General features: G+C 37.7%; 3 protein-coding genes and 1 long non-coding RNA gene across 4 annotated transcripts; 1 reads left to right on the forward strand and 3 right to left on the reverse strand.

The window, feature by feature from the left end:
- Positions 1 to 246: 246 nt before the first annotated feature.
- Positions 247 to 2,803, reverse strand: TIC21 (translocon at inner membrane of chloroplasts 21). The gene is made up of 4 exons (XM_078325979.1): positions 2,442 to 2,803; positions 1,846 to 2,103; positions 954 to 1,157; positions 247 to 604 (listed from the first exon to the last, which is right to left on the reverse strand). Exons 1-4 carry the CDS (start codon positions 2,733 to 2,735, stop codon positions 491 to 493), a joined length of 870 nt encoding a protein of 289 aa, XP_078182105.1. The 5' UTR covers positions 2,736 to 2,803; the 3' UTR covers positions 247 to 490.
- Positions 2,804 to 3,140: 337 nt separating this feature from the next.
- Positions 3,141 to 17,563, forward strand: LOC144575474 (glycerophosphodiester phosphodiesterase GDPDL7-like). The gene is made up of 22 exons (XM_078325627.1): positions 3,141 to 3,470; positions 3,570 to 3,630; positions 3,988 to 4,082; positions 5,658 to 5,691; positions 8,723 to 9,016; positions 9,250 to 9,359; positions 9,693 to 10,194; positions 10,623 to 10,658; positions 10,766 to 11,047; positions 11,448 to 11,587; positions 12,204 to 12,495; positions 12,689 to 12,880; positions 13,087 to 13,247; positions 15,345 to 15,643; positions 15,891 to 15,963; positions 16,073 to 16,185; positions 16,268 to 16,352; positions 16,459 to 16,531; positions 16,618 to 16,673; positions 16,761 to 16,826; positions 17,066 to 17,131; positions 17,288 to 17,563. The coding sequence occupies exons 1-22, from the start codon at positions 3,249 to 3,251 to the stop codon at positions 17,363 to 17,365; spliced, it is 3,330 nt and encodes a 1,109-aa protein (XP_078181753.1). The 5' UTR covers positions 3,141 to 3,248; the 3' UTR covers positions 17,366 to 17,563.
- Positions 10,923 to 12,355, reverse strand: LOC144575475 (uncharacterized). The gene is made up of 4 exons (XR_013518449.1): positions 12,216 to 12,355; positions 12,034 to 12,094; positions 11,268 to 11,492; positions 10,923 to 11,040 (listed from the first exon to the last, which is right to left on the reverse strand). It is a non-coding gene; the product is annotated as an uncharacterized LOC144575475 (long non-coding RNA).
- Positions 17,564 to 17,773: 210 nt separating the features above from the next.
- LOC144575821 (putative glycosyltransferase At5g03795) lies at positions 17,774 to 21,394 on the reverse strand. Its single transcript, XM_078326065.1, has 6 exons — positions 21,128 to 21,394; positions 20,695 to 20,970; positions 19,963 to 20,249; positions 18,533 to 18,765; positions 18,203 to 18,360; positions 17,774 to 18,112 (listed from the first exon to the last, which is right to left on the reverse strand). Exons 1-6 carry the CDS (start codon positions 21,350 to 21,352, stop codon positions 18,011 to 18,013), a joined length of 1,281 nt encoding a protein of 426 aa, XP_078182191.1. The 5' UTR covers positions 21,353 to 21,394; the 3' UTR covers positions 17,774 to 18,010.
- Between the last annotated feature and the right edge of the window lie 867 nt (positions 21,395 to 22,261).

The following is a 22,261-nucleotide window of genomic DNA, read 5'->3' on the forward strand; positions in this document are numbered from 1 at the left end:
AATACTAGGCACTGTTACAAAACTCTGAAGAAATGAAATCTGTAACAAAACTCTGAAGAAATCATTTATAAGCAAGTTGGGTTTAAGAGGCTCGACAACTAATATAAATACTAGGCACTGTTACAGAAAGTAGAATAGTTATTGACAATTAAGCACAATGTTGATGAAATCTGATTCATCAGGGGCTATGCTGCGCGGTTCAGTGCAGCAGAGGACCTGTAGTTCTTGGATGCGCGATAGTATATATGTTGCTTTGGAAACTTAATCTTATACTAAATAATAATAATAATGCATGTTATTGTAAAGGAGCTCATAGTAGCATCCTTTTAAAGGAGTAGATTACAAAATGGAACTGCAGAACAAAAATTACCATCTAGTAATATGCTCTCTAGCAAGAACATGGAACATCTAAAAAGTTGTTCTCACTACAAACAATATTATTCTATTCCAAAACTCAAATACAGAGCAGAATGTTAAAACTCAAATCTGATCAAGCAGCTCTTGGCAGAGGTATGGTTTCTAGCTGAGGTAGCGTGACAGCTCGTAGCAGCTCTAATGAAGAGACAAGCCCAAGAAAATGTGAGAGTATTGTATTCGCAGAAGCCTGTTATAAGAGAAGATTATTATCAAGTACAGATCAAAATGATCCCTCATTAGATTTAATGAAACGAATAGGGAACTGGAGCTCTGAGTTTGGCCATACCTCAATAAATTTAAGCATGAATAATATATAATCAGCGTCAATTGCCCAAAGTAACATATTTGTTTACTCTTAATTTTCCATTAACTACAGGAATAAATGGTTGGTAATATAAATGCAAAAGGTGGCCCATGAATGATATTTTCCATATTGTATCTAGGGCACATTAAATTTTCCGTGTTTTACAGGGTGAACCGATGATATCTAAACAAGGATACACAAAACTTCTCCCAAAAAAAATGTTAAGAAATACCTGAACCAGGAAAACATCTAAAGCCAAGACAGGGCTCTGGCCTGGAGATATCCCTTGATAATATGGCACTGCTGATGTTGTAAGCGCCTTTGCAACCAAAGTGCCAACTGTTGCTTGCATACCAAGAATTGCAGCGCCCATTCCTAACAGATTCAATACCACCCCATTTTTCAGGCTTTTTACCACATCAGCACGTGGTGGAGCCTGTAAAAGAAGTTATAAATGAACTAATGTCAGATGCTGCAACGGTACACGAACGCGCCATAAACCAAGCATTGCATAGAATAATAGAAGAATAGGAGACTTGTATTTTCTATTTTTCTTTTTGCATTCTCATTTTCTTCTTTTCTCATCATGCAGCCACAAACCTTTGTAACCGCAATTATCAATTTAATATGGGCATGGTCCCTATTTTTCCTCAAAAATATAAATGAACTAATGTCAAGAGCATAATCAAATCCAATGCATTCATAAAAGCAAGAAGATATCCACAGTATATAAAATTCCAGGCAAGAAAACAAACAGTGAGCCTACTCTCTCATCAGTAACATAACGATGATTAATGGATTTTAAAACACTCACTGTCTCCCTAGTTCTTAAAACTCGTATTTTGATGTTTATAAGCTTTTCATCAGACACATGTGATGAGACAGCTTAAGACAAACAACTCTGAAACCACAGTAATGGCTGCTAGAATGTGGAGTACAATTGACACCATCAGCAAATCAAAAGTGTCTAGCCCAACTAACTGTGCTTTAAAATTGCCAAAATGGCATCAATTTAGCTCCTAAATTTCCCAAAAATCAACATTTTTAGCGACAGATACTTGGAATATAAGCCAGATTCAGTTCTCCAGAAATATTTAAATGAACTACCAAAATGCATAGATCACCTTGGCAGGCTCAGAAGCAGTGCGTCTGAGCCGATCAGAGAGGCGAATGTAGCCAAAGGACCAGAAAATGGAGACGAATGCGGCCACAACACTGGAAGCAGTTGAGTAGAAGGTGAAAGGTGCAGTGATCTTCCCACTTACAACTGTTGAGAAGGATAGTATTACAGCTGAGACAACTGTCAACACCAGCTGGCCCCAGAAGCCTAGTGTACCAAGCCGCTTGAAGTACCTTGCTGTTTTCTCTAATCTCTTTGTCACCTGGTGGTGATGCAAATGGATCAAATTAGATTTTGCTGACAGCTTGCTAAATCATTGTTGGATAAATTGACTGAATGGTCTCTTTTTGTATATCCAGCCAATCAACACCGTCCTTGTTGATTCCGGTAATTACTAATAAGTGTTTTTTTTGAAAAATTCAAAGGATTTAAATCACATGTTCAGCTGTACAACAAAGGCACATAGCACCAAAAAAACATAAAATATCGGCAATTGCTGGTGATTTGGCGGTAATTGAAGGATTAAAATAGTTGAAAGATACAAAACTTGCTAACTACTTGGATGCATGAGAATTGAGAATAACCAGAGAAACTCAGGACCTGTAAAAGCTTCGCAGATTCGTCATCAGAAGGGAAGGGCTGGGCGGGCGCCGCCTGAGGAGCAGCTGGGACTCTCCTATTACGTGAGATGAAAGAATCGGGGAGAGAAAGATGGAGAGAAGTAGAAGCAGTCGTGGTGGCAAGGCGCGAGCGCAATACAGGGTCAGTTTTACAATTTTGTCCCCAATTGAGGCGGCGAGGGGGAGAAGAGAGCGAGGCGGCGGCGGCGGAGGAGGAGGAGGAGACGGGGCCCAGAAATGGCCGCGTCGGCGCCAGCAACATCGACGCCTGCATTGTGTTTTGGGAAGTTGAGACTTGAGAGAGAGGGAAAGGACCTGAGCGGTGTCGCTGGCCAGGTGGCAGGTGCACTGATCTGAAAGCTATAACGAAGCTTGAATGATGGCAGTAGTCAGTAGAGGATCTGTTTGGGCTGAATTTGATACAGGGCTTTGAAATTTTACACGGGCGGGATGTTTATTGGGCTTTTAACGGGCCTACGTTCAAGCCTTGTAATTGCGATCTCTATCATCTTTTGCAAATTACATGTTTATTAAATAGTAAATACTATATTTTCACTTTTTATTTCTTATCAAATGTAATTAACTAGTCCGTAGACGGTAGACCACATACATGATAGATGATAACATCTCAGTGCGCCACTGAGATCCACAAACTGATAGGCATTGAAGCCCAAAAATCTCTCGCCTCTATTAAGTATACTTATTAGTATTACCTGGCTCAGCTGGAGCAATCGCACCGTTCATTTTTTACGACATTTCACCGGGCCTCCAACAGAGTCAGAGAGCGATGCAAGCAGTGTCGGGGTCGGGGTCGGGCCTCTTCTCGCTGGTTCCCTCGGTCTCTTGTTCCAGCTCCAAGAAATCTAATATACTCCGTGTGAAATCGCACTACTCACCGTCACCCACCGCCGTGCCGAGCAAATCGTCAGACTCTATGGCTGCCAAGTGGGCCCAGAAGACTGTCGTTATCCCTCCCCAGCGCCGTGGGTGCCACCTCGTCACCCCCAAGGTACACTTTTTACAGTTTATACTTCAGTTTTCCTCTGTTTTTATTACAGAATTAGCCAGTGAACTGATTTTCAGCTTATTGAATGATGCTTTTGATCAGGTACTTAAGGAGATTGAGCAAGACCTGGCGGGATTTAAGTGCGGCCTAGCGCATTTTTTCTGTATGTGATATTGATCAGAATTCAGAACCCAATTTCCTTACTTTTCTCTCTCCTATTTTTATATTTTTATATTAGGCCAACTTAGGTTAGAACTGATTGCACAATTAAGGTTTATGCATCTTATTTAGGCCAATTTATGGTTAATTTTCAGTAATCAAGCATCACTACTGACTGATTTTCACAATCTACAATATATTCAGGCTGAGCTGTGAGCTGTGGCTTTGTCCCACCACTGAGCTTAAACTCAATTTTGTTTTGGTTAAAACTGATGCTTAGTTTAACAATTTTATTTTGCTAGCTTTGCTTCTAGGACAATATCTTTGCTAAATTTCATTACTTCCTAATATACATTTTCAGTGCAACACACAAGTGCCTCTCTGACAATAAATGAGAACTACGACTCAGATGTTCAGGCTGACACAGAGACGTTCCTTAATCGAATCGTGCCAGAGGTAATTTGACCGATATGTTAATTTTGTTTCTTTTTATACTTATCATGATACCAATACATATAGTGTGATTTTGTAGTTATTCTGATATACCAATTAGGCTCTTGTACCTATACCTCATATGGAAGCTTGCAATAATATGCATACAATAGGTTCCAGATATATCAGCTGCTGTATCTATTTATTTAATATTAGTTTCTAAGATGAGAGGGCTGAGGATACAGCTGGATAAATATCAGGTATAATTATGGGCATTCATATTTTATAAAGCCCCCAATATTATATAAATTTGTTGTTTTTCGTTTGATCATTATTTTTAACCCATAATTATGAGCATTCATATTTTTTGTAGAACTAGAAAAACAAACGCATATTATTTTTTTGGGTAAATTTCGCTGGAGGTCACTAAACTTTGTTATTTGTCACGAATTGATCACTCAACTTTGATTTGTCCCTTTTGAGTCACTCAACTTTGTTATTTGTTCCAATCAAGTCACTTAACGTTTTCCATCCAAATTTTTAACGGAATATGCTAATTCCGTTAGTTTTTTGGATGAAATATGCTAATTCCGTTAAAATTTTGGATGGAATGGGTATATTCCGTTAATTTTTTGGACGGAATAGAAATATTCCGTTAAAAATTTGGATGGAAAACGTTGAGTGACTTGATTGGGACAAATAACAAAGTTGAGTGACTCAAAAAGGACAAATCAAAGTTGAGTGACCAATTCGTGACAAATAACAAAGTTTAGTGACCTCCAGCGTAATTTACCCTATTTTTTTATTTTGTATTTTGTATTTTGTATTTTGTGAAAATAAAACTTATAATTATTTTTATGATAAGGTTTCAAATATCAACTATTGCTTCGTCGCAGTAAAATCTGGAAAAAGAAAAAGAAAAAAAATCTACCTAGATAGTGGTAGCTATCATGGACAATCCTACATAGTGACAACTAATTTCAATATTGCATAAAATATCAAAACTAACAAAAACTAAGAAAACGAGAAACAGACTCAAACATATTGGTTTTTCCCCAGCTTGTTTATTCAGTTACAAAGCTGTCAACTGTGCAGAATTTTAGAATATGAATTGACAACTAATTCTACTGCAATAAACATCATTTGGAGAGGGGACCAACAACTGATTTGCTGCTAAATTGAAATATATAATTTCAACTGATTACTGACTGAAAGGAACAGGAATGATTGAATTTTGTACTTGAGATCGAGTAGCTAGATTGAGAACAAGCTATTTGCTAGAGCAACAATATCAGTCCGCTGTAGCAATTGTAGTTGTGTTTGTGCAACTTTGGGGTGTAGCTTACAGTTGAGGCCTGAAGAAACCACAGCTATGGCTAGCTATCTAAAATGCTGATTTATGCATACAAGTATGTAATTTATAGTTATGGTGCATGGAAGTATAATATTCTTAGGTTTTGAAAAACTGCATATCACCAAATCCATATAATACCAGCATTTCTACATATACTACTTACATCCATACTATTGCCAGATAGATTATTTTCAAAATTTAGTACTGGCCTAATCGTTTTGTCTAAAATTTTCGATTTTTTGTAGGGTCGTTCTGCACCTTGGAGGCACACTATGGAAGGTTATTCTCCTTTCTATTTGGCTATTTTTTCTTATAGACTTATTTTTCTAACCAAGTATGAATTTCAAACATTCAGTCATGTAGATGCCTTTCGATATATTTAAGTCCTTCATTTTTTATAATCTAATTATGAAAAATCCTTTGCAGGACCTGATGATATGCCAGCACATATTAAGTCTTCTATGTTTGGTTGTGCTCTAACGTATGCACATCTCTTCACACACATTTAGTCTGATACATTTGGTTTCAACATATATTTGTTATTAACAGTTTCTCTTATATCTTCAGAGTTCCAATAACAGATGGTCGTCTCAATATGGGCACTTGGCAGGTACTTATTGATTTGCAAAACTCCATAAGAATCATTAAAGAAATGTGCAAGCTCTGGTCTGGTTTGGAGTATTAATAATCAAGGGCTTGAAATGACGGTAAACAATTTTCCACCAAAGAATCTGCAAACTCAAATAGTTGCTAAAACGTTCTAGATAAAGAAGAGTGTTAGATGATAGGTATATAAGATTGTAAAATGGTACATACTGGGGCATGGTGTTATGCGGGTTAGCTCCAATAGTAATTTAAGTTCCAGAAATAATATTAGCTTATCTTGAAATGTATCTAGGGGATATGGCTGTGCGAACATCGGGACCACGCTACACCCCGCAAGATCGTAATTACTCTCAATGGGATATAGAATCATATAATTATGAAATCTCTAATAAGATGTAGTTTTGTTACAAGCACCGTCTAAGATTTGCTATGCTTTGCTTTGCAATGGCTTATGGGGGCTTTTTGTGTATGTAAACTAACTTTAAAAAGTTGGTTTGATCTCTTTCTATTGTAAGGTTTCTAGTTCCTTGGATTTCTAAAAAGTGAACAGTTAGTTCAGATCTATTATCTATATATCTGGTTTCATTTTTTTGCCGAATGTTTTGCAATCTGAGAATACTTTGGATTGAGTTTGTGTTGATAAGATTCCCATGTACAGAGCCCTTTGTAGGAGAGGATGAAAGAGACCGAAAGAGTTCCGCGGAACAAAATGTGGAATCCATAAACACATCATACGCTCTAGAATAGTATATACTGGATTCTGGCAGTTTCCTTTGTAAAATGTGAGTTGCTGGTACTTAAGCAATGCCAGTACAGACATTAGTAATAAATGCTCGTAAAGTAATGTCAATTAGAGAAAAAAAATCGGCAAAAAGGGTGTATGATGTGTTTATGACTTTATGGTGTCTCTGTACAAGGCTACAAGCTATAGGTAGAACTGGTAACTGGTAAGAGAAGAACGCATCTAAGGAAATTTCAGCCATGGCTTTCATTTCCATATACTTGTTTAAAATTTCCATTGGTTGACATTTGAAAATTTGACGGTTAAACTTAAAATATATTACCTTAATCATCGATTACTTTGCTAATTACATTTATTATTTAATAATTCTTTTGCTTTCCTGCACTTCCCCGCATTTTATTGGATGCGTTTCATTTTCTGTTGTTACAGACCATGCTAGGTTTAAATCCATCCTTTATTTCTTGGAGAATAAGTATGGTGTATGGATTCCCTTCTCCAACTTGATCCCTCTCTCATTTTTTAAGAGAGTAAAAAATCAATCTCACATTCTCACTCCTCTGTTTGTATCTGAGAAAAAGAAATTTTTTTTTTGTTTTTTCATTTTGTCTCAATTTAATTAGATCAATAATCAATTGCACGATATTACGGATTTATTGTCAGTTGTTTTCATTATTGTGTTGGAAGAATCGACAGCTTGGGATTATTTTGATGGTGATTTTATGAGTATTGCACGATAGAGACATAATATGCATAATATATTTTGATGGCGATTATTGCTCTATAAACAAATCTATTCGTAATTTTTCAATTGTTTAAATTAAATCATTTTTTTTTCTAGTCCTTCCAAGGCCAGGGTCTGGGTCGTATAATCGTATTGCGGACATGACATGACAGGCGGGGGCCTCTACCTCTAGTGAACAGCGATCCTATGACGTATCGGTGGGAACTAGGAATTCATATCACCTAAGCTAACACAATATTTCTGTTTAGATATGGACCGTTCGATCATAATCCGCACGCATATTAAAGGAACTGTTCATTTCACCACGGCAGATTGAACGGTCCAAATATAAACATAATTATTCCATTACCTCAGAGAATGTGGACCCGTGAATAAAAGGCAAGAAAATCAGGTGCTATGTGAACCGTTGGATGGTTCAATCGTTAGATAGACGGTTCAAATTTCCTCGGACCGTCCATGTTTGATGTTTCCTTCCAATTTAATGGAACGCGCGAACGATTACCATTTCCGAGGAAACTTGAGTGTTGCGTTTTTGTGGGACGTTTTTGCTCTCTCTCTCATCTCACTCACTCTCAGTCAATAGATAGTTTCTCAGTTTTGAGTTATGGAACCGTTTGGTTTGGAGAGAGAAAGAGAGAAAGAGCCAGAGCCAGAGCCAGAGCGACAGACGGGGAAGTTACAGAAAAGAACGATGGAGAGAGAGAGAGAGAAGCTAGGTCACCATTCCAAAAACAGGTAATCTTCCAAATTTAGATTTTTTACGACTGTGCTTCCCGTGTTTTCGTTTTCTCCCTTTTCAATTTCTAGACCCAGGGAAGCCAAAATTAAGCTGTCTCTTCTCTCTCTTCTCTTTCTTCTCACATTTATCCAGAGAGAGGATTCCATTACACAAAACATTTGGGATTTTTCAGGTTGCTACTTTTTAACAAAAATTAATTCTGATTTCTAAGACATCTTGCCTTTCTTAAACATTAATTCCTTTTATTACTTTTGTACCTCAGGGATCCCTCTTAGGAATTGGAAGCAATGTTGCGTCTCCTTCTTGCCTCCTGGTTTGTAGGTTTAGCTGCTTCCGCAGCAATTAAACCTACGGCTCAATGGCAGACTTTAAGTGGTAATTTTCTCAAATTTAATTGATTCTGATAGTCCATGTTTAATTCCTCGCTGGATTAACAAATTACAAATTACGTTTCTAATTAGTTCATTTCTTTTCTGTTTAGGCAAGGCACCGCATGTAGTAGCACATGGTGGTTTCTCTGGTCTAGTTCCTGATTCGAGCCAATTCGCATATGAACTTGCTGTGAGTGCAAGTGTTAAGTATGTGATTCTCTATTGCAGCCTCCAAATGACCAAAGATGGGGTTGGCATGTGCCAAAATGACATGAGGCTCGATAATTCTACGAACATTCAAACTATATTTCCCAAGGGCCAGAAAACATATACAATAAATGGCGAACAGGTACGGGGCTGGTTCTCTAATGATTTCACCACTGATCAGCTAATCAATGTTTCCTGTAAGTGGCTCTATATGTATATATTATTTTCTGAATTACAATCATGATGTTTTATCTTTCATTTGCTACAGTCCCAAATACCATTTATCAACCTTGCTTGTATTCAATGTGCTTTTCTCCATTGAAAATGTATCTTTTTTGTTGGTACTAATTGACCCAATTATATTGTAGATTTCTGATGAGTTCTAATATTATTTGATTAATGATAAATTTTCTTCTTTTTGCATTAAAAGTGGTCCAGAATATATTTTCTCGGCCCAGTATATTCGATGGAGCCTTTCCACCTTACATGCTTGAAGACTTGCTCTCTCTCAAGCCCCCAGGCCTCTGGGTTAATGTGGAGGTAACTTTTGAATGAACGCACCATGAGTTTCTAACTTTACATATATAACCCTCCAAAAATTGCATTTCTAGATTGGAACTTGGAACTATCTTATCCTTATTGTACCTTTATAAATTAAATAAAATCATGTACCCCTCCTGCTAAAGGACAAAAGTCTCATGTGCCCATTTTGTGCTAAAGCATGAAAAGTGAGGGGTGCATATGATATTTTTCATATTTTCTTGGGGTTTCCATTCATCATGTTGTTATTTTTAAGTTCAAATCGGTTCATGTTTAAATAGGCCTTTTCTATAACCCTAATATGGTCTTTTAAATTTTAATTTCTTTTTGTAGAGCAACACTTTTTATAAGCAGCACAAGCTAGATGTGGCGCCATACATCATAGAGGGTGCATCTATTATGCGGGCTGACTACATATCTTCAACCGAAATTGGGTTTTTGAAATCCATAAATGGAAAACTAGGCAAAGAGAAGACCAAACTCGTGCTCAAATTTCTCTCCCAAGACTCCATTGAACCAACCACAAACCAACCATACAGTACCATCCTAAAGGACCTAAAATCAGTCAATGCATATGCAAGTGGTATATTGGTACCCAAAGATTACATCTGGCCAGTTAATAAGGGGGGCTATCTCGAGTCAAGTACCAGTCTGGTAAATGAGGCACATTCACTGGGTTTAGAGGTTTTTGCTTGGGGATTCGGAAATGATCTACAGATGAGTTATAATTTTAGCTATGATCCAACAGCCGAGTACTTGAAGTTTGTTGATAATGCAAACTTTTCAGTGGATGGTGTGCTTACTGATTTCCCTATTACTGCTTCTGAGTCTATAGGTGGGTACTTTTCAGTAGTACATAGTAACAATTTATTCTGTTCCTTTCCAAAAGAATCAAAATATTAAATTTGCCCCAGGAAATAAGACATTCTTATATGCTTTTGTAAAAGGAGAATATCAAGCATGTTCCTTTCTGGTTTCTTGAAAGATAGTAAATGTCTTTCGGTAGTGAAATGAGTAATCATAGTTCCTCCTTTAGGAATATTTTATGAGAAAAATGGGTGAGGAAGGTGTATAGGAGATACTTTAATGCAATGCGATATTTTCTATCTTCAGTGGTGTATACATAGTATTTCTTAATCTGCAAGGATATCTGTGTGATGTATTGGATTTAGAGGGGTCTATTTGAAATTTCCCACTTAAGTATAATTTTTTTTATTTGTGACTCGGATTTTCATTTTCTTTGTTTTATCATTCCACTTGCAGCTTGCTTGGCACACACCCAAGGTAACCGTAAGCAGGGTAAGAGCTACTATTGCCATCATACTCATTATTTATAAAAATATAACTTCTTTTTTTATTCAGAGACCACATGAATCTCACTCACATTATAACTGTCAATATTTTAGCAAAAACCCGGGTGATATCTCATAATGGCGCGAGTGGCGTCTACCCTGGAAGTACTGACCTCGCATACCAGCAGGCAGTGTCTGATGGCACCGATGTCATCGACTGCTCTGTACAGATGTCGAAAGATGGTGTCCCCTTCTGCCTTGACAGCATCGACTTAACGGGTGACACCAATGCTGTTGCCTCTTTCATGGACCGCTCAACAACTGTCCCTGAGATCCAGCAAGATGCCGGTGTTTTCTCATTCGATCTCTCTTGGAGTGACATTCAAACTCTGAAACGTAAGTGTACATGATGACAAGAGTTAGTTAAGAAATTGAATTTTACTCCCATTTTGATTTTGATCGAATATACCATTTTTTATTGCATGTTTCTTATCTGATTTAACTTTTTGTGAGCGTACTATTTTTTTCTCAAACATATACCATCTTTTGCTTAGTATACCCATATTGTACATTTGATGAAATGTGGGCCATCTGATTTAACTTCTTGTAAGCATACCATTTCATCAAATTGCCATACAGCTGTAGTGGCTTGTATAGCAGTTTGACTTTTGATGTACTTCATGATTTTTTTTGCTCTAGCAAACTTGACGGTAGCATTTAGTGATGTTGGCTCAAGCCATCCATACTTTTTGAAGTTGGTGTATAATTCAAGTTTTTTTTTTTTATTCCTCTCCAGCTCAAATGAAGAGTCCTGGAGCCAAGTCTGGTTTGTTGAGAAATCCTGCAGCAAATAACCAGGGAAATTTCATGACCTTGGCTCAATTTCTTGATTTCGCCAAGAACAGTAGCGTCTCTGGCATCTTGATCAATATTGAGGTATTTCACATCATTATCGTTTATTGGAATATATGTTAAGTTGTTAATCCATATTGTCTATTTCATTTTAAAATGATAAATCTTTGTACATTCCATGTAACTTTGAAATGAAATATATTCTGTATATCCCTGCAAAACATTGAAAATATCCTTGTATCCTCTATGCATCAAGAGAAACACCCTCATGGGGTCGAGAACAGCTTGGGTCCGATGGCCATTGGACCCAAAGTGGTTCCAATGGGTTCGCTCACCATCGGATTTGCTTTAGGATTCGCACCCGCACTTTTGCGTATGCTTTAAAATTCGTGCGCACGAATCCTAAAACAGATCCGATGGTGAGCAAACCCATTGGAACCACTTTGGTTCCAATGGCCATCGGACCCAAGCTGAAGTCCATGGGGTCATGGTCCATCTTCCCAATTTTTATTGAGAAGTGCCCAAATTACCTTCTCGATTCTTCTTATCTTCACTAATGAGCAAGAACTGAGGTTGTTTTGGGTATTTTATCTGATAAAATAAAAACAGTAGGTAAATAATAATGCAGAATTAATTGGCTTTTTAAAAAGCAAATAGAGGAAGGCTTAATGAAGTAACATTATTTTTATTTTGAATTTAGAATGCACCATACCTGGCTTCGAAAAAGGGACTGGACATAGTGAAAACTGTCTCTGACGCGCTAACAAATGCCAGCTTCGATAAACAAACTGAGAAAGAAGTCTTCATCCAGTCTGATGATACCGCTGTCCTCTCCGCTTTCAAGGAAGCCCCTAGTTACAAGCGGGTTTTCATAATAAAGGAGCAAATCAGCACCATACCTGGGCCAAGTGTCACTGAGATCAAGCAATACGCTGATGCAGTCAATATCAACCGTCAGTCTTTTACCAAAAGCGTGGGCTTCTTCCTTTCTGGTACGACTCTTGATATCTCATTCAAACAGGCATTGAGTGGTATATGCTGGTACCAGTGTTATGCTTAATATGTATCTTGTTTAGGCCTGACTGGTTCGAAATGCGCGAGCTTACAAGTTTGCAGGTTAGGTACTATGAAAGCAATCAACTACTAAAATAACCTAGCCAACTTGCTGTTCTGTACCTTTTTCAGGGTTCACTGACGTGGCAGAGACAGTGAAAAAGGCAAACCTGACTTTGTTTGTCCACGTGCTGCGCAATGAGTTCATTGCAATCCCATATGATTACTTCTCAGATCCAATTGTTGAGATTGACACTTATGTCAACCCTATGGAGGTTGATGGGATTGTTACTGAGTTCCCTTCAACTGCAAGCACATACTTGAGTAAGTACAACTGTTTATTTTAAGCTACCGTTGCTTCGCCCAACTTCTCAAAGAAGTTACCCTATCTGCCCCTCATTCCTTGCTGTTCTTCTCGATGTAAAAGAGGGGAGACAGAAAAGGACAACATCGGCTTAACACTTTTCTTATATTTAATTATTTATTGTTTTCACGATGTTATGGACTAACTGTGGTCTATGTGCAAACAGGGAGTCCATGTGTGAATCCTAATGCGAATTTACCATACACGACTATACCATCTACACCTGGTCAACTGCTTGAAGCAGCCAGTCCTGGTACTCTGCCTCCAGCCCAAGCACCAGCACCAATCCTTGATCCGGCTGATGTGGTGGACCCACCACTGCCATCTGTCGTGGTTGTTGCTGACCAGTCTCCACCGGCTCCTGCACCAGCTACCCCAACATCTACTAAGAGCGGGCAGCCGGGCAATGTGGGTGGTGTTATTCTTTGCTTGATTATGGCTGCCTTTTCATTTGTTCAATTGAGGGGTTGAGATTGTATTATACTTTGATTTGCATTCTTTTTGTATATGGTATATATGGCTCCTTGTGTGTACTGCTATGTAGTTACTTGCTCGTAAACATGTTTATTATTGACACTTGTATTTAGATCAAGGATTTAACCCTTAGCTTGCCTTCTGCGTGGCTACAATGTGTAAAGAAAGAGTATAACAGCCTAACAGGTCACATTTTTTTTTTTTTTAAAAAAAAGAAGAAAGAAAGAAAAGGAAATTACAATAAGAAAAATCTATTGATCAGTGTTGTGGCCCTGTAATTTTGTTCATTTCCTTTTGGCAGATAATGAAAATCTGTTTTAATTTGACATTGCGAGCTGGAATCGAAACCAGGGGCCCACGTACATAGAATAGAATAGAATAGAATAGAATAGAATAGGGGTGCGGTGCTCTTTGCTCTTTGCTCTTTGACAGGACGACCCCACAGAATAGTATTTAAGTAGAACAGAAACAGAAATAGGTTGAATAATCATAATATAATAACAATTTCATAGGGCATAGGGCATAGTCGGATCGGATCTCGCCGCATGGATTCAGATTTCAGAGTGAGACTGGTCGAATATTCGAGGTTTCTAGTTTCTACCATCCTAATTCCTAAATTCTAATCGCTCATCTGCTATCTTTTGCTTCTCCACTTGCCAAACTCGCCACCAATCCTCCATCCTTTGACAGAGGGAGAGGGAGAGGGAGAGGGAGAGGGAGAGGGAGAGGGAGAGGCTAAATGGCCATTTTCTCTGCTCAGTCTACTCCTTTGGGCACCACTTCCTTTCTCAATCAGAGGTCCGTACTACCTAGTTTTACGGTTCTTTCAAGAAGAATTACTTCAAGCGCTAAGGCAGCAAATGTGGATTCCAATTTCTTAGGATTTGCAAGGTAATTATTCCTACATTTGTTTTGCACATTTTCTCAGTGCCTAACTGAGTTCACCGAGTAACACGTGTAAGACAACTTATCATGGCATAAAGAAGGTATATAAATACAAAATTATCCAAAACAGTTATACTGATTTGCTCTATGTCATCCCAAAACAGTCATACAAAATTATCCAAAACATATCACCCCAAGCAATAACTATCAGTATTGGGTGATTCTGTTGCATGCCAGTTGCACTGTTTTTCATACTGAACAGCTGAACGGACAACTCTGGATTTATAGTGGTTTAATAGCTATCTGATTTGCTCTATGTGTCACTGGTCTTGCTAAAAGACTTTCCTGTGAGCAAACACTTCCAATTCCAGATAATTATATTATGACCCATTTGTCCCTCAAGTTTTGATGCTCCATTGCAGCTGCAGCATTTTGGTCCACGCCATATTCTATTAGTCAGAAAAAAAGAAGAAGGAAAAACCTAGTCTCAGCTGCATGAAACAAACCATTTCGGTAAATTATAATTAGTAAGAAAAGTAAAAAAGCTTCTAAGTGGAAAGTTCCTTCCAGCAGGGGCCAAACTGGACGCTAAAGCTGGAGGGGTGAAATTGGCAAACACTAAAGGACTGTTTCTGTAATTTACATCTTTCCTATTTCACACTTCCAATTTGCCTTTTGCCCGCCCCCTCCCCCGTTTAAAAGTAGGCCTGAAAAGTTGAACCTTTTGCTCTGTGTGAATTTCATCCCCTCAGATTCATCAGAAATTAAAATAGATTCTAAATCTTGTGTGAAGAACTTAAATTAATAAAACCTTTCTCCACTCTCATTTTAAGCTTGCATTGTTTGATAAGGATGGTACTAAAGCAAGAAATCCTGATATGACTGTCTCATGTTATGGGAGTGTTAAGAATTGATGCTTAATCATTCCTTTAATCTCAGCTCATGCTTTTTTGATTGACAAATTGATAAGATACAAATGCTTGATTCTTCCACATTATTCAGATATTTTATGAATTCCTTGTATATTTTAGGGAAAAGAAAACGTACAATGCTATTACCACAAAGCCATACGCGTCAGTGTCCCAGTCAGAACCGTCTGATGGAAAAGATGAGATTGCCGAAATACTTGACAATTTAGAGGTGAAAAGCAGCAGTGCTGGTTCATCTTTTCTTGCCAAACTTGCAGTTGCAATAGGAGTAGCAGCAACTGTCACCCTTGTATCTGTTTACATGAGGCAACCAAGTACTTTGACAGAGTCTCCTTTGAGCTTTCCCCGATTTTTAGATGCTTCATCAGAGTCTCCAGTCGGGTTTACGCTTACATTATTTGGGAAAAAAATTATACTGCCAGAACGGACCCCTGGGTAAATTTTCTTTATTTGTATTAAAATAATATAAATCCTTAATGTGTGAATGGCACTGACCTGTTCTGATCTGCTGTCCATACAAGGAACTCAAATTAACAGCTAGTTTCTTGTCATACTTTTAACATCTGTAACATATTCCACAATAAAGCTCAGTTTTAGCCTTCAGCATGACCGATAATATGAGATATGTAATATCTCTACTATGCATATGCATTATTTTCCTAATTGAATGTAATAAATTTAGGTGGGTTTACTTTTGGTTGCTTATGGCTGCGGGAAGTGGGCTCTTTATTAGCGAGGAAGCTCTTAATGTCTGGGTCTGTCCTCTAAAACTATACCGGTACCTTGTGTCTTAGCATAGCAACTTATGCTTGATACTGACTATACCATGTTTGTATTCTTAATTAGATTGTCATATTGATTTAGGTTGGCATATCATTGGCAAGGAGTCTCTCTCTAGATGGAACTTGGCAATCATTAGCTAAGTCTTTCTCTGCAAATGCCCCATTTATTATTTCCACTGTTCTATGGGTTTATTGGTAAGTTGATTTCAGTTTTCATATTTCTTATGAAAAGTATAGCCATATCTTTGGTTTGAGGGATCAGATGTCATAAATGCAGGGGAGTTTGTATTAGTGATATGATTCCATTCTATGTTGGTAAGTTGTTCCGTGAAAGCAAGGCTTCTGAGAACATTTACAATAAGGTTAGGAGTCATTTGCTAAGTTATTTGATTTATTATTATTTTTTGTTGAGATAATCGAGTTCCTTGTTTGCGATGTTTTCATTTGTTATCATCCCTTTCCTTTTAGTTAGGAATTGGCAAGGAGAAGGTGCGTAGCATAACGAGTGTAGTGCAGAAATATGGCAACCTAAGTGGTTTTAGTAAGTTCGCAAAATTCTTCACTTGTACTATAATTGGACTTCTCTATTCTTATTAGTATTGAGTGCTACCCATTCTATTTTTTCAGTTGAAAGATTTTCACTTGGTGCGAGGAACCCAACAGCATTTTTAGCTGGCGCTTGCGTTAGTATTCTCTTCCTCGTGTTGAAAAATCTTCAGTTAAAGAATTAAAAACTTTTATTCAACATTTATAACTGTACTTGTAAGCAGGGTGTATCGGCAGATTGTTTTTTCGCAGGAGTATGCTGTGGTGGTCTTATTACCCTTCCTCTTCAGGTGATGGAACTTTTATATCATTGTATAAGAAAAGTGCTTTCATCATGTCAAGCCTTTTTTAGTACTTAATGGGGCAAGCATATATCGATTGGGAAAGCTCCACATGGTTGTTTTCAAGATATTGTCATGATTGTCCCAAGGGCATGTTTTTTTCCTTTGCTTTATTAACAAAGCCATACTTCTACCATGCCATTGTTTAATGAGATTAATGCTTAGTTAACTTCAATACTTTGTACCAGCTGGCAGTTGGATTTTTGCTAAGGGAACGACCTGTGGTTGCACTTGCTAGTGTTGCAGCTTTTGTGGTACTCTCTCTCTCCTCATTATGCCCCCCACCTAACCTTGTTGTCCCACATCAATCCATTTCTTTCTAGAATTGGTTTAGGTTACCAAGTTGGCTCTGTGAACTTCCCTGCAATATAACCAACATTCCTTTTATTTGTTTTTTTTTTATGTACCAGGGAATATGGACATCGTTTCCATACCTCGTTGCAGCCTTGACAGCCTTGTTTGTCTACCTTCGTCAGAAAAATTCATGATTTTGCAAATATGCTTATCATGTACAGATTATAAATGATGTCCTAATTCGGTGCAAGATCTAGTTTCAAGCTCAAAAATATGTAGGCATAGTGGTGTTTCTTTTGAATGATGATGTAAATGATTCTGGCTATTTGCCAATGAGTCAAAGATCAACAACAAACACAAATATTATTCTGTTATGCGTACTTTTGTACAAATTTTTGAGGCATATCTGCTTTTGGCCCATGAGAGAATGATCCATCACACTTGGTTCAAGTAGGCATTAGTAATATAATCTCTTATGCATTTTTAACGCAGCATAAGTTCATTTATTGTTAGAGAAAATCACAAAGGTTTATTCTTTCATGCGCTTTTACATGCCAACTTCAACAGTGAATGCTAGATCAGTTTACAAGCTATTGTGAATGTTTTAGTATCTAATCCCGGTACAGCTAACTCCAAAATTCAAAACTTCTGATAAATACAAGAAAAGTTCAAACAAAGAACATTTACATCCACAAACAGGTTATACAGCTCTAACTACTATCATAAAAGTAAAAAAAAAAAAAAAAAAAACAACATCGGCATGATATTTCTCATCGGCAACTTTGTACAACATTGTGCACGTGTTTCAGCAACTTCTGTGGTCTTGCAAGCTCAGGTTTTCAATACCTGATCACATGGTGCCTCAACCACAATTCATACATGGTCATATGAAATGTGTCATGGGGAATTGGAGGTGAATGCCACTCAAAATGCTTCTGAACCTAATGACAAAAAAATTGATGATATAATAAACCTGTAAGGTAAACATATGAATTAAAATCAACAAACCATTGTTTTTGTAATGGTAATACCTCAACTAAGTTGTTGTGTAAGGCAACGAATTGATCATGAGATACTGATTTGAGAATGTCCTTTAATTGGTATACATCTCTCTCCTTGAGTATCAAGGAGAACTTGCTCCAATCTAGGATGTCATTAAATGGCAAGTCGTAGTAGTCTGATAATATCACTGAAAAATACAACAAATAATAAATCAATAAAAGTTCCATCTATTGTAATGTATCGAAAAGAAAATCAAATTTGTCCCCATATATGGGAGGTATCAATGTTGACAAGTTGCTTCCTGTCTTGTACAGTACCTGACAAACTCCAAAGAGTACAAAAAGAATTCAAGTTCTGACCTGGGATACAACCATAGTGAATGGAGTCCATTATACGAGCGCTATTGACCTGGGAGCCGCCAGGACAGATACAAAATTTAGTGTTATAGAACCGCCTTTGATAAACCAATGGACCTGTGGCCCGGTTAATGCGATTATTGCTAATGGAAAGCTCAGTGTCATTCTCCCACACGCGTGCCAAAATAACCCTAATTTTAGAATTTCTATGGCCAGCCCAAAATGCAAGAATCGTCCTGTTGCAAACATGAATAATGATTTAGTAATGATGTGTACTGTTGCTAAATAGGGGGTATTATCATAACATAATAAGAAGAGAAACAATATGAGCAAGCTAACCCAACTATGGACTGCTAAAACTAATAAATACACAAGCAGCGATGTTACATTGTTATATATCCATGCAAACAGCCAAAAAAGACAAGAAAAAAAAGAAACGAGGACAATAACAGCTGAATTTTAGCTTAGTGAGAAAACAAACTCAGCTGTGGAGAACTGCTGAAACTAACATACAGTAAAATACTAATGCATGTATACCACGGAATATGTAAAATCACAATGTGCATCCTGCAAAATCAACATTTCTCTACCAAAATTATAAAAGAGCATAACCCTACCCAATCTAGGCATTCTTCATGCTTATATCTCCCACTCACATCACAATGTACTATAACCCCTAATAGTGTTTTACCATTGTTTTGCAAGTTGAAAGCTATTTTTAACTATGCAATTTTCGGAACTTTGGAAGTGTGATGACTTTTATAGTTTTATCAAACACAGTAGAGGTGGTAGTACAATGATCGAGTATAATATTTTGTTAGTTACATTCACTAATGCGTTTAGCACCACGCCACATGGGAGAGGATGGGATTAAATGGCCTCACCAAATTTTGTAGAATTATCTTGTAGTTTACAAAACCAGTAAACTTTTCATTAACTTCTTAAAATGATATTTACTGACCTCACTAGGGGTAATTTCTCCTTTCGCCATTTGACATGAGCTTATAAATATGAAAATCAGATAGCAAAGCACGTCTATCATGGAATAATTTTAATTCTTTATCTCCACAAAACAACAAACACTAAACGACTCACCTTGCAGCCAGATGTATGTTTTTCCATTTTTTTGATACACAAGATATTTCTGTATTTCCCATGGAATTTTGACTACTATTTGTTAGGGCCATAGTTTAAATTGACAAATGGAGGCATAAAAATAAGGCAGAAATTTGAAATATCCCCTTTCTCAAGCATGCTTGAGGGAATGAAGAAAAGATTTAGAGATATGCAAGAATATGGCAAATGAAAACTGTGTTTGATTGATAACAAAAGAGTTATTTTAGTTAATTGTGTACTAAGGTCAAGTACTAATGACATGAGATTAAACAAAGACACAAGAAATTGCCCAATAATGAGTCAGTATCAGTCCAGACCTGTTCTCTATGTCGTTCCCTCCTGCTGGCAAAGCAAACGGCTGAAGAATCTGAGGCAATGCCACGTCCTTGTGTGGTACATAGCCAACATTATAACTTGGTGAACAGACAACCCGAATCGAATTCTTGACCATCATCTCCAGCCCCTCAAAGGCTCTGACACCCACATCCTGGCAAGCCACAAAGAAATGGTCGGCTCCAAGAGTTCGGTTCCAGTAGGGGTATTTCTGTATCAACCCCAATACATAATCCCGTACTATGATTGTCATGTTCTCATATGATGTGCCCTGCACAACTAAAGGGTAATTCTGTATCAAACTACTCTGGCTTGGAGAAAAAGATAAAAAGTGTTTTAACAGGTACTAGAATGCAAATATACAATAGCCAAAATTTAGCTTGAGGGCTGGAATAGTGATGTTTTGGTCTCAATTCAATAGGATTTGATTTGGTAGATTCTCTGTACAGGTGGGACCTTTATGTACTAAGAGTTGGAATTTGCTTAACGTTTTGGTCTCATGCCAGTTAGGACCTGATATTGGTAGATTAACCGTACTGGTATGCACCAGTCTGTACTAAGCAGTACTGCTTGTAAGACTCAGCACCAACATGCACCCATGGCATGACTCTGTAGTCTGTACCAACAAAACCTGCTAAGGTACCGGACGGTAGAAGCAGTCATGTTTTGTAGAAAGAAAGGAAAGGAAAGGAAAGGAAAATAAGACAGTTAATTACCATGCCTCGCATCTTATGCGGAGATATGGGTACGAAAAAGAGATGAGCCTTGTCGGGGTCATCAGTACGGAAGTGGCTTTCTCTGATGTTCTGGAAGAAGTAGCCTTCACTACAATACTTGCCAGTTAACTTTCGAGGCGTTTGATAGTATGTTTTGGGATCTCCATCAGGATATATGTACACCTTAAAGTCTTTTTTCATTGCTTGATAGTTTTTTAAGAACACTCCAGGATAATGGTATATTGATGAGGTGGTCATCTTGATATCTTCAACATCCTTAATTGACAAGAAAGCAAGTGGTTAAGGAAGATGCTTGCTTTGATGATACTGATCAAATTAGAAGAATTGTCATTTACTGTTTGGTTTTTGTAAAGGGCTGGACGACTGGACGTGTGCCTAGCAATGAAGAGGAAAGAAGTACGGAAAGCGGTACCTGAGAATTGGAGGCATGGGAGAAGCTGAGAGATCCGGTAGAGTGGTAAGGAGTGGAGGCATTGGAGGGGGTGAGCGATCGAAGGGAGATATAGGTGAGACAAAGCAGCGCCACGCAAGCCAGGCCTAGAAGAGAGTGCGGGAGAGAGGGGAGGAATTGCTTGAGAGCTGCGATCCTTCGTTGCGCCATTGCTGGATTAGTAGAGAAGATCGACCTTGTCGCCATTTTTGCAAATTAATAAGGTTACGAGTGAAGAAGAGAAGAAGATTCATCCGGTTTTTTTATTAATAGAAATAAAAAAATATATATTTAAAAAGAACACTACTTTAAATTTTTTGCGAAAACTAGATAGATCGGGTCTTGTAAACCCGTCCCACCGGACGGGTCCAATTGACCCGTCCCGGTTAATCGTCATTAACCTTAACCAACATCATGGAAAAAAAAAAATCCTGGACGGGTTTAATGGTCCCGTCCCACTCCGTAAAAAAAAAAAAAAAAAAATCCTTGGACGGGTTTAAGAATCCCGTCCCCCACTTCTATTTCCTTTCCCTTCCTTCTTCCGCGCTTCTGCTTCTCTGGGGACTCCGCTCCGCTCCGTAGGCAGCTGGTGATCGGCACATGGGACGGACTAACGCAACCCATCCGGATCTTTTGTAAAATTTTCTGCTGCACCGCCTCTGTCATCTCAAACCGTCTCTGTCATCGATTATTTCAGGTTTGTTTTAAATATAATTAAATTAAATTAGTATAGAAATGTGTTAATTTCTAATTTGATTTGTTGTCAAACTATTGATTATATTAAACTTAATTAATTTGTTAATTGCATTTTAAAAAAATTCATTAGGAGTGTTCAAACGGTTCGGTTTTGGATTGAACCAAATTAGTTCGGTTATTTCAGTCTATTGGATCGGTTCGGTTATTTCGGTTTATTGGATCGGTTCGGTTATTTCGGTTTATTGGATCGGTTCGGTTATTTCGGTTTATTAGATCAATTCGGTTGGTTTTTCAAATCGAATTATAACTTCGATTTGAAAAAAATTTAAAACCAAAATAACTGGTTTATTTCCTAATAGTCCGGTTTATAATCCGTTGTTTTAATTAAAAAATTAATATATTTCGGTTTGAACCGAACAA

This window comes from Carex rostrata, chromosome 24 (assembly GCF_964058835.1).
Source record: "Carex rostrata chromosome 24, lpCarRost1.2, whole genome shotgun sequence".
NCBI classification, from domain to species: Eukaryota; Viridiplantae; Streptophyta; class Magnoliopsida; order Poales; family Cyperaceae; genus Carex; species Carex rostrata.

Excerpts from the sequence above, each read along its gene's own strand:
- LOC144575474 (XM_078325627.1), top strand. The coding sequence starts at position 3,249 with ATGCAAGCAGTGTCGGGGTCGGGGTCGGGCCTCTTCTCGCTGGTTCCC. Across the intron at positions 9,017-9,249 it reads TCAGCTAATCAATGTTTCCT|TGGTCCAGAATATATTTTCT; the intron begins GTAAGTGGCTCT and ends TTGCATTAAAAG. Across the intron at positions 13,248-15,344 it reads TGGACCCACCACTGCCATCT|CCATACGCGTCAGTGTCCCA; the intron begins GTCGTGGTTGTT and ends ATTACCACAAAG.
- TIC21 (XM_078325979.1), bottom strand. The coding sequence starts at position 2,735 with ATGCAGGCGTCGATGTTGCTGGCGCCGACGCGGCCATTTCTGGGCCCC. Across the intron at positions 2,104-2,441 it reads AATCTGCGAAGCTTTTACAG|GTGACAAAGAGATTAGAGAA; the intron begins GTCCTGAGTTTC and ends CATCACCACCAG. Across the intron at positions 1,158-1,845 it reads CTGCTTCTGAGCCTGCCAAG|GCTCCACCACGTGCTGATGT; the intron begins GTGATCTATGCA and ends CTTCTTTTACAG.
- LOC144575821 (XM_078326065.1), bottom strand. The coding sequence starts at position 21,352 with ATGGCGACAAGGTCGATCTTCTCTACTAATCCAGCAATGGCGCAACGA. Across the intron at positions 20,971-21,127 it reads CCCATGCCTCCAATTCTCAG|GATGTTGAAGATATCAAGAT; the intron begins GTACCGCTTTCC and ends TTGTCAATTAAG. Across the intron at positions 18,361-18,532 it reads TCACTATGGTTGTATCCCAG|TGATATTATCAGACTACTAC; the intron begins GTCAGAACTTGA and ends TGTATTTTTCAG.